Source organism: Ambystoma mexicanum, chromosome 11, assembly GCF_040938575.1.
Source record: "Ambystoma mexicanum isolate Mex_15411 chromosome 11, UKY_AmexF1_1, whole genome shotgun sequence".
Taxonomy (NCBI): Eukaryota; Metazoa; Chordata; class Amphibia; order Caudata; family Ambystomatidae; genus Ambystoma; species Ambystoma mexicanum.
In genome coordinates, this window is record NC_090934.1 from 1,473,743,976 (window position 1) to 1,473,755,706 (window position 11,731).

The 11,731-nt window shown below is 45.5% G+C and overlaps 1 protein-coding gene across 1 annotated transcript; it reads left to right on the forward strand.

The window, feature by feature from the left end:
- The first annotated feature begins 8,938 nt into the window (after nt 1-8,938).
- Nucleotides 8,939-10,876, forward strand: LOC138505169 (uro-adherence factor A-like). Its single transcript, XM_069625440.1, has one exon. It carries the CDS (start codon nt 8,939-8,941, stop codon nt 10,874-10,876), a length of 1,938 nt encoding a protein of 645 aa, XP_069481541.1.
- Nucleotides 10,877-11,731: the final 855 nt, after the last annotated feature.

An 11,731-nucleotide genomic window follows, 5' to 3' on the forward strand; every position in this document is an offset into this window, starting at 1 on the left:
CTTGGGCACTCGAGTGCAAAGCTATGTGTGCGCCCAGATTTGCAGGTCCAAATTCAGTAACATTGGGACTTGCAGTGACAGGTGTGTTGCGCTTTTTACGCTCATATGACTTCTGAGTTTATCAGTTTGGTTTTTGTAATGAATAGTGTGTGAGGCAACAGGTAAGAGCATCTTCCTTGAGTTTATTGACATGCTGTCAATTTTTCAACTCCATAATCCTAGGGCTGCCCCTATGGCTAACCTGTCTGCTTGGTACCAACCGCAAACAGCCTAGAGATGTTCATATCTGTACCAACCGCAAACAGCCTAGAGATGTTCATATCAGTGCCAACCGCAAACAGCTGATAGATGTTCATATCCGTGCCAACCGCAAACAGCCTAGAGATGTTCATATCGGTAAAAACCCCAAACAGCCTAGAGCTGTTCATATCCATGCCAACCGCAAACAGCCTAGAGATGTTCATATCCGTGCCAACCGCAAACAGCCTACAGATGTTCATATTAGTACCAACCCCAAACAGCCTAGAGCTGTTCATATCCGTGCCAAAGGCAAACAGCCTAGAGATGTTCATATCCGTGCCAACCGCAAACAGCTTAGAAATGTTCGTATCCGTGCCAGCCTAGAGATGTTCATATACGTGCCAACTGCAAACAGCTTAGAGATGTTCATATCCGTGCCAACCGCAAACAGCCTGGAGATGTTCATATTGGTGCCAACCGCAAACAGCCTAGATATGTTCCTACCCGTACCAACCCCAAACAGCCTAGAGATGTTCATATCGGTACCAACCGCAAACAGCCTAGAGATGTTCATACTGGTACCAACCACAAACAGCTTAGAGATGTTCATATCAGTGCTAACCTCAAACAGCCTAGAGATGTTCATAACTGTACCAACCACAAACAGCTTAGAGGTGTTCATATCCGTGCCAACCACAAACAGCCTAGAGATGTTCATATCGGTGCCAACCGCAAACAGCCTAGAGATGTTCATATCAGTGCCAACTGCAAACAGCCTAGAGATTTTCATATCCGTGACAACCACAAACACCTAGAGATGTTCATATCGGTACCAACCGCAAACAGCCTAGAGATGTTCATCCGTGCCAACTGCAAACAGCCTAGAGATGCTCATATCCGGGCCAACCGCAAACAGCCTAGAGATTTTCATATCAGTGCCAACCGCAAACAGCCTAGAGATGTTCATATCGGTACCAACCCCAAACAGCCTAGAGATGTTCAAATCCGTACCAACCGCAAACAGCCTAGAGATGTTCATATCTGTGCAAACACAAACAGCCTAGAGATGTTCATATCAGTACCAACCTCAAACAGCCTAGAGATTTTCATATCGGTACCAACCGCAAACAGCCTAGAGATGTTCATATCCAGGACAACCGCAAACAGCCTAGAGATTTTCATATCAGTGCCAACTGCAAACAGCCTAGAGATGTTCATATCGGTACCAACCCCAAACAGCCTAGAGATGTTCAAATCCGTACCAACCGCAAACAGCTTAGAAATGTTCGTATCCGTGCCAGCCTAGAGATGTTCATATCGGTGCCAACCGCAAACAGCCTAGAGATGTTCATATCAGTGCCAACTGCAAACAGCCTAGAGATTTTCATATCCGTGACAACCACAAACACCTAGAGATGTTCATATCGGTACCAACCGCAAACAGCCTAGAGATGTTCATCCGTGCCAACCGCAAACAGCCTAGAGATGCTCATATCCGGGCCAACCGCAAACAGCCTAGAGATTTTCATATCAGTGCCAACCGCAAACAGCCTAGAGATGTTCATATCGGTACCAACCCCAAACAGCCTAGAGATGTTCAAATCCGTACCAACCGCAAACAGCCTAGAGATGTTCATATCAGTACCAACCTCAAACAGCCTAGAGATTTTCATATCGGTACCAACCGCAAACAGCCTAGAGATGTTCATATCCAGGACAACCGCAAACAGCCTAGAGATTTTCATATCAGTGCCAACCGCAAACAGCCTAGAGATGTTCATATTAGTACCAACCCCAAACAGCCTAGAGATGTTCATATCCATACCAACCACAAACAGACTAGAGATGTTCATATCCGTGCCAACTGCAAACAGCCTAGAGATGTTCATATCTGTGCCAACCGCAAACAGCCTAGAGATGTTCATATCGGTACCAACCGCAAACAGCCTAGAGATGTTCATATCCGTGCCAACCACAAACAGCCTAGAGATGTTCATATCGGTGCCAACCGCAAACAGCCTAGAGGTGTTCATATCCATGCCAACCGCAAACAGCCTAGAGATGTTCATATCGGTGCCAACCGCAAACAGCCTAGAGATTTTCATATCAGTACCAACCTCAAACAGCCTAGAGATGTTCATATCCGTGCCAACCGCAAACAGCCGAGAGATGTTCATATCCGTGCCAACCACAAACAGCCTAGAGATGTTCCTATCGGTACCAACCGCAAACAGCCTAGAGATGTCCATATCAGTACCAACCACAAACAGCCTAGAGATGTTCAAATCCATGCCAACCGCAAACAGTCTAGAGATGTTCATATCCGTGCCAACTGCAAACAGCCTAGAGATGTTCATATCTGTGCAAACACAAACAGCCTAGAGATGTTCATATCAGTACCAACCTCAAACAGCCTAGAGATTTTCATATCGGTACCAACCGCAAACAGCCTAGAGATGTTCATATCCAGGACAACCGCAAACAGCCTAGAGATTTTCATATCAGTGCCAACTGCAAACAGCCTAGAGATGTTCATATCGGTACCAACCCCAAACAGCCTAGAGATGTTCAAATCCGTACCAACCGCAAACAGCTTAGAAATGTTCGTATCCGTGCCAGCCTAGAGATGTTCATATCGGTGCCAACCGCAAACAGCCTAGAGATGTTCATATCAGTGCCAACTGCAAACAGCCTAGAGATTTTCATATCCGTGACAACCACAAACACCTAGAGATGTTCATTTTGGTACCAACCGCAAACAGCCTAGAGATGTTCATCCGTGCCAACCGCAAACAGCCTAGAGATGCTCATATCCGGGCCAACCGCAAACAGCCTAGAGATTTTCATATCAGTGCCAACCGCAAACAGCCTAGAGATGTTCATATCGGTACCAACCCCAAACAGCCTAGAGATGTTCAAATCCGTACCAACCGCAAACAGCCTAGAGATGTTCATATCAGTACCAACCTCAAACAGCCTAGAGATTTTCATATCGGTACCAACCGCAAACAGCCTAGAGATGTTCATATCCAGGACAACCGCAAACAGCCTAGAGATTTTCATATCAGTGCCAACCGCAAACAGCCTAGAGATGTTCATATCGGTACCAACCCCAAACAGCCTAGATATGTTCATACCCGTACCAACCCCAAACAGCCTAGAGATGTTCATATCGGTACCAACCGCAAACAGCCTAGAGATGTTCATACTGGTACCAACCACAAACAGCTTAGAGATGTTCATATCAGTGCTAACCTCAAACAGCCTAGAGATGTTCATAACTGTACCAACCACAAACAGCTTAGAGGTGTTCATATCCGTGCCAACCACAAACAGCCTAGAGATGTTCATATCGGTGCCAACCGCAAACAGCCTAGAGATGTTCATATCAGTGCCAACTGCAAACAGCCTAGAGATTTTCATATCCGTGACAATCACAAACACCTAGAGATGTTCATATCGGTACCAACCGCAAACAGCCTAGAGATGTTCATCCGTGCCAACCGCAAACAGCCTAGAGATGCTCATATCCGGGCCAACCGCAAACAGCCTAGAGATTTTCATATCAGTGCCAACCGCAAACAGCCTAGAGATGTTCATATCGGTACCAACCCCAAACAGCCTAGAGATGTTCAAATCCGTACCAACCGCAAACAGCCTAGAGATGTTCATATCTATGCCAAACACAAACAGCCTAGAGATGTTCATATCAGTACCAACCTCAAACAGCCTAGAGATTTTCATATCGGTACCAACCGCAAACAGCCTAGAGATGTTCATATCCAGGACAACCGCAAACAGCCTAGAGATTTTCATATCAGTGCCAACCGCAAACAGCCTAGAGATGTTCATATCGGTACCAACCCCAAACAGCCTAGAGATGTTCAAATCCGTACCAACCGCAAACAGTCTAGAGATGTTCATATCTGTGCCAACTGCAAACAGCCTAGAGATGTTCATATCCTTGCCAACTGCAAACAGCCTAGAGATGTTCCTATTGGTACCAACCGCAAACAGCCTAGAGATGTCCATATTGGTACCAACCCCAAAAAGCCTAGATATGTTCAAATCCATACCAACCGCAAACAGACTAGAGATGTTCATATCCGTGCCAACTGCAAACAGCCTAGAGATGTTCATATCCGTGCCAACCGCAAACAGCCTAGAGATGTTCCTATCGGTACCAACCGCAAACAGTTTAGAGATGTTCATATCCGTGCCAATCGAAAAAAGCCTCGAGATGTTCATATCCGTGCCAACCACAAACAGCCTAGAGATGTTCATATCCGTGCCAACCGCAAACAGCCTACAGATGTTCATATCGGTGCCAACCACAAACAGCCTAGAGAGTTTCATATCGGTACCAACCTCAAACAGCCTAGAGATGTTCTTATTGGTACCAACCGCAAACAACCTAGAGAAGTTCTTATCCGTGCAAACCGCAAACAGCCTAGAGATGGTCATATCCGTGACAACCGCAAACAGCCTAGAGATGTTCATATCCATGCCAACCACAAACAGCCTAGAGATGTTCATATCGGTGCCAACCGCAAACAGCCTAGAGATTTTCATATCAGTACCAACCGCAAACAGCCTAGAGATTTTCATATCGGTACCAACCGCAAACAGCCTAGAGATGTTCATATTCGTACCAACCACAAACAGCCTATAGATGTTCATATCGGTACCAACCGCAAGCAGCTTAGAGATGTTCATATCAGTGGCAACCGGAAAAAGCCTACAGATGTTCATATCGGTGCCAACCGCAAACAGCCTAGAGATTTTCATATTGGTACCAACTGCAAACAGCCTATAGATGTTCATATCGGTACCAACTGCAAACAGCCTAGAGATGTTCATATCCCTACCAACCACAAACAGCCTAGAGATGTTCATATCGGTACCAACCCCAAACAGCCTAGAGATGTTCAAATCTGCACAAACCGCAAACAGCCTAGAGATGTTCATATCCGTGCCAACCGCAAACAGCCTAGAGATGTTCATATCCATGCCAACAACAAACAGCCTAGAGATGTTCCTATCGGTACTAACTTCAAACAGCTTAGAGATGTTCATATCAGTGCAACCGAAAAAAGCCTAGAGATGTTCATATCCCTGCCAACGACAAACAGCCTAGAGATGTTCATATCCGTGCCAACCACAAACAGCCTAGAGATGTTCATATATGTGCCAAATGCAAACAACCTAGAGATGTTCATATCTGTACCAACCGCAAACAGCCTACAGATGTTCATATCGGTGCCAACCGCAAACAGCCTAGAGATTTTCATATCGATACCAATCTCAAACAGCCTAGAGATGTTCATATCGGTACCAATCGCAAACAGCCTAGAGATGTTCATATCTGTGCCAACCGCAAACAGCCTAGAGATGTTCATATCGGTGCCAACCGCAAACAGCCTAGAGGTGTTCATATCCATGCCAACCGCAAACAGCCTAGAGATGTTCATATCGGTGCCAACCACAAACAGCCTAGAGATTTTCATATCAGTACCAACCTCAAACAGCCTAGAGATGTTCATATCCGTGCCAACCGCAAACAGCCGAGAGATGTTCATATCCGTGCCAACCACAAACAGCCTAGAGATGTTCCTATCGGTACCAACCGCAAACAGCCTAGAGATTTTCATATCGATACCAATCTCAAACAGCCTAGAGATGTTCATATCGGTACCAACCGCAAACAGCCTAGAGATGTTCATATCCGTGCCAACCGCAAACAGCCTAGAGATGTTCATATCGGTGCCAACCGCAAACAGCCTAGAGGTGTTCATATCCATGCCAACCGCAAACAGCCTAGAGATGTTCATATCGGTGCCAACCGCAAACAGCCTAGAGATTTTCATATCAGTACCAACCTCAAACAGCCTAGAGATGTTCATATCCGTGCCAACCGCAAACAGCCGAGAGATGTTCATATCCGTGCCAACCACAAACAGCCTAGAGATGTTCCTATCGGTACCAACCGCAAACAGCCTAGAGATGTTCAAATCCATACCAACCACAAACAGACTAGAGATGTTCATATCCGTGCCAACTGCAAACGGCCTAGAGATGTTCATATCTGTGCCAACCGCAAGAAGCCTAGAGATGTTCCTATCAGTACCAACCCCAAACTGCTTACAGATGTTCATATCGGTGCCAACCGAAAAAGCCTAGAGATGTTCATATCCATACCAACCGCAAACAGCCTACAGATGTTCATATCGGTGCCAACCGCAAACAGCGTAGAGAGTTTCATATCGGTACCAACCTCAAACAGCCTAGAGATGTTTATATCGGTACCAACCGCAAACAACCTAGAGAAGTTCATAACCCGGCCAACCGCAAACAGCCTAGAGATGTTCATATCCATGCCAACCACAAACAGCCTAGAGATGTTCATATCGGTGCCAACCGCAAACAGCCTAGAGATTTTCATATCAGTACCAACCGCAAACAGCCTAGAGATTTTCATATCGGTACCAACCACAAACAGCCTAGAGATGTTCATATCGGTACCAACCGCAAGCAGCTTAGAGATGTTCATATCAGTGGCAACCGAAAATGCCTACAGATGTTCATATCGGTGCCAACCGCAAACAGCCTAGAGATTTTCATATCGTACCAACTGCAAACAGCCTAGAGATGTTCATATCGGTACCAACTGCAAACAGCCTAGAGATGTTCATATCCCTACCAACCTCAAACAGCCTAGAGATGTTCATATTGGTACCAACCCCAAACAGCCTAGAGATGGTCAAATCCATACCAACCACAAACAGCCTAGAGATGTTCATATCCATGCCAACCGCAAACAACCTAGAGATGTTCAAATCCGTACCAACTGCAAACAGCCTAGAGATGTTCATATCCGTGCCAACCGCAAACAGCCTAGAGATGTTCATATCCAAGCCAACTGCAAACAGCCTAGAGATGTTCCTATTGGTACCAACCGCAAACAGCCTAGAGATGTCCATATCGGTACCAACCCCAAACAGCCTAGAGATGTTCATATCCATACCAACCACAAACAGACTAGAGATGTTCATATCCGTGCCAACTGCAAACAGCCTAGAGATGTTCATATCTGTGCCAACCGCAAACAGCCTAGAGATGTTCATATCGGTGCCAACCGCAAACAGCCTAGAGATGTTCATATCGGTGCCAACCGCAAACAGCCTAGAGGTGTTCATATCCATGCCAACCGCAAACAGCCTAGAGATGTTCATATCGGTGCCAACCGCAAACAGCCTAGAGATTTTCATATCAGTACCAACCTCAAACAGCCTAGAGATGTTCATATCCGTGCCAACCGCAAACAGCTGAGAGATGTTCATATCCGTGCCAACCACAAACAGCCTAGAGATGTTCCTATCGGTACCAACCGCAAACAGCCTAGAGATTTTCATATCGATACCAATCTCAAACAGCCTAGAGATGTTCATATCGGTACCAACCGCAAACAGCCTAGAGATGTTCATATCCGTGCCAACCGCAAACAGCCTAGAGATGTTCATATCGGTGCCAACCGCAAACAGCCTAGAGGTGTTCATATCCATGCCAACCGCAAACAGTCTAGAGATGTTCATATCGGTGCCAACCGCAAACAGCCTAGAGATTTTCATATCAGTACCAACCTCAAACAGCCTAGAGATGTTCATATCCGTGCCAACCGCAAACAGCCGAGAGATGTTCATATCCGTGCCAACCACAAACAGCCTAGAGATGTTCCTATCGGTACCAACCGCAAACAGCCTAGAGATGTCCATATCAGTACCAACCACAAACAGCCTAGAGATGTTCAAATCCATGCCAACCGCAAACAGTCTAGAGATGTTCATATCCGTGCCAACTGCAAACAGCCTAGAGATGTTCATATCTGTGCCATCAACAAGCAGCCTAGAGATGTTCCTATCAGTACCAACCCCAAACAGCTTATAGATGTTCATATCGGTGCCAACCGAAAAAGCCTACAGATGTTCATATCCATACCAACCGCAAACAGCCTACAGATGTTCATATCGGTGCCAACCGCAAACAGCGTAGAGAGTTTCATATCGGTACCAACTGCAAACAACCTAGAGATGTTCCTATCAGTACCAACCCCAAACAGCTAAGAGATGTTCATATCGGTGCCAACCGAAAAAGCCTAGAGATGTTCATATGCATGCCAACCACAAACAGCCTAGAGATGGTTATATCCATATCAACCGCAAACAGCCTACAGATGTTCATATCGGTGCCAACCGCAAACAGCGTAGAGAGTTTCATATCGGTACCAACCTCAAACAGCCTAGAGATGTTCATATCGGTACCAACCGCAAACAACCTAGAGAAGTTCATAACCGTGCCAACCGCAAACAGCCTAGAGATGTTCATATCCATGCCAACCACAAACAGCCTAGAGATGTTCATATCGGTGCCAACCGCAAACAGCCTAGATATTTTCATATCAGTACCAACCGCAAACAGCCTAGAGATTTTCATATCGGTACCAACCACAAACAGCCTAGAGATGTTCATATCGGTACCAACCGCAAGCAGCTTAGAGATGTTCATATCAGTGGCAACCGAAAAAAGCCTACAGATGTTCATATCGGTGCCAACCGCAAACAGCCTAGAGATTTTCATATCGGTACCAACTGCAAACAGCCTAGAGATGTTCATATCGGTACCAACTGCAAACAGCCTAGAGATGTTCATATCCCTACCAACCACAAACAGCCTAGAGATGTTCATATCGGAACCAACCCCAAACAGCCTAGAGATGTTCAAATCCATACCAACCACAAACAGCCTAGAGATGTTCATATCCATGCCAACCGCAAACAACCTAGAGATGTTCAAATCCGTACCAACTGCAAACAGCCTAGAGATGTTCATATCCGTGCCAACCGCAAACAGCCTAGAGATGTTCATATCCGTGCCAACCGCAAACAGCCTAGAGATGTTCCTATTGGTACCAACCGCAAACAGCCTAGAGATGTCCATATCGGTACCAACCCCAAACAGCCTAGAGATGTTCATATTCATACCAACCGCAAATAGACTAGAGATGTTCATATCCGTGCCAACTGCAAACAGCCTAGAGATGTTCATATCTGTGCCAACAGCAAACAGCCTAGAGATGTTCCTATCGGTACCAACCGCAAACAGCTTAGAGATGTTCATATCAGTGCCAACCGAAAAAAGCCTAGAGATGTTCATATCCGTGCCAACCACAAACAGCCTAGAGATGTCCATATCCATGCCAACCGCAAACAGCCTAGAGTTGTTCATATCCGTACCAACCGCAAACAGCCTACAGATGTTCATATCGGTGCCAACCGCAAACAGCCTAGAGAGTTTCATATCGGTACCAACCTCAAACAGCCTAGAGATGTTCATATCGGTACCAACCTCAAACAACCTAGAGAAGTTCATATCCGTGCCAACCATAAACAGCCTAGAGATGTTCATATCCATGCCAACCACAAACAGCCTAGAGATGTTCATATCGGTACCAACCGCAAGCAGCTTAGAGATGTTCATATCAGTGGCAACCGAAAAAAGCCTACAGATGTTCATATCGGTGCCAACCGCAAACAGCATAGAGATTTTCATATCGGTACCAACTGCAAACAGCCTAGAGATGTTCCTATCGGTACCAACTACAAACAGGCTAGAGATGTTCATATCCCTACCAACCACAAACAGCCTAGAGATGTTCATATCAGTGCCAACTGAAAAAAGCCTAGAGATGTTCATATCCCTGCCAACGACAAACAGCCTAGATATGTTCATATCGGTGCCAACCGAAAAAAGCCTAGAGATGTTCATATCCGTGCCAACCACAAACAGCCTAGAGATGTTCATATCCATGCCAAATGCAAACAGCCTAGAGATGTTCATATCTGTACCAAGCACAAACAGCCTACAGATGTTCATATCGGTGCCAACCGCAAACAGCCTAGAGATTTTCATATTGGTACCAACCTCAAATAGCCTAGAGATGTTCATATCGGTGCCAACCACAAACAGCCTAGAGATGTTCATATCGGTGCCAACCGCAAATAGCCTAGAGATGTTCATATCCATGCCAACCTCAAACAGCTTGGAGATGTTCATATCAGTGCCAACCGCAAACAGCCTAGATATTTTCATATCAGTACCAACCTCAAACATCCTAGAGATTTTCATATCGGTACCAACCACAAACAGCCTAGAGATGTTCATATCTGTACCAACCGAAAACAGCCCAGAGATGTTCATATCGGTGCCAACAGCAAACAGTTTAGAGATGTTCATATTGGTACCAACCCCAAACAGCCTAGAGATGTTCAAATCTGTGCCAACCGCAAACAGCCTAGAGATGTTCGTATCCATGCCAAAACACAAACAGCCTAGAGATGTTCCTATTGATACCAACCGCAAACAGCTTAGAGATGCTCATATCAGTGCCAACCGAAAAAAGACTGCAGATGTACATATCGGTGCCAACCGCAAACAGCCTAGAGATGTTCATATCCGTGCCAAACGCAAACAGCCTAGAGATGTTCCTATTGGTACCAACCGCAAACAGCCTAGAGATGTCCATATCGGTACCAACCCCAAACAGCCTAGAGATGTTCATATCCATACCAACCGCAAATAGACTAGAGATGTTCATATCCGTGCCAACTGCAAACAGCCTAGAGATGTTCATATCTGTGCCAACAGCAAACAGCCTAGAGAGTTTCATATCGGTACCAACCGCAAACAGCTTAGAGATGTTCATATCAGTGCCAACCGAAAAAAGCCTAGAGATGTTCATATCCGTGCCAACCACAAACAGCCTAGAGATGTTCATATCCATGCCAACCACAAACAGCCTAGAGATGTTCATATCGGTGCCAACCGCAAACAGCCTAGAGATTTTCATATTGGTACCAACCGCAAACAGCCTAGAGATGTTCATATCCGTATCAACCACAAACAGCCTAGAGATGTTCATATCGGTACCAACCACAAGCAGCTTAGAGATGTTCATATCAGTGGCAACCGAAAAAAGCCTACAGATGTTCATATCGGTGCCAACCGCAAACAGCATAGAGATTTTCATATCGGTACCAACTGCAAACAGCCTAGAGATGTTCATATTGGTACCAACTGCAAACAGCCTAGAGATGTTCATATCCCTTCCAACCACAAACAGCCTAGAGATGTTCCTATCGGTACCAACTGCAAACAGCTTAGAGATGTTCATATCAGTGCCAACTGAAAAAAGCCTAGAGATGTTCATATCCCTGCCAACGACAAATAGCCTAGATATGTTCATATCGGTGCCAACCGAAAAAAGCCTAGAGATGTTCATATCCGTGCCAACCACAAACAGCCTAGAGATGTTCATATCTGTACCAAGCACAAACAGCCTACAGATGTTCATATCGGTGCCAACCGCAAACAGCTTAGAGATGTTCATATCGGTACCAACTGCAAACAGCCTAGAGATGTTCAAATCCCTACCAAC

Coding starts and splice junctions, on each gene's coding strand:
- LOC138505169 (XM_069625440.1), top strand. CDS start 8,939: ATGTTCATATCCCTACCAACCACAAACAGCCTAGAGATGTTCATATCG.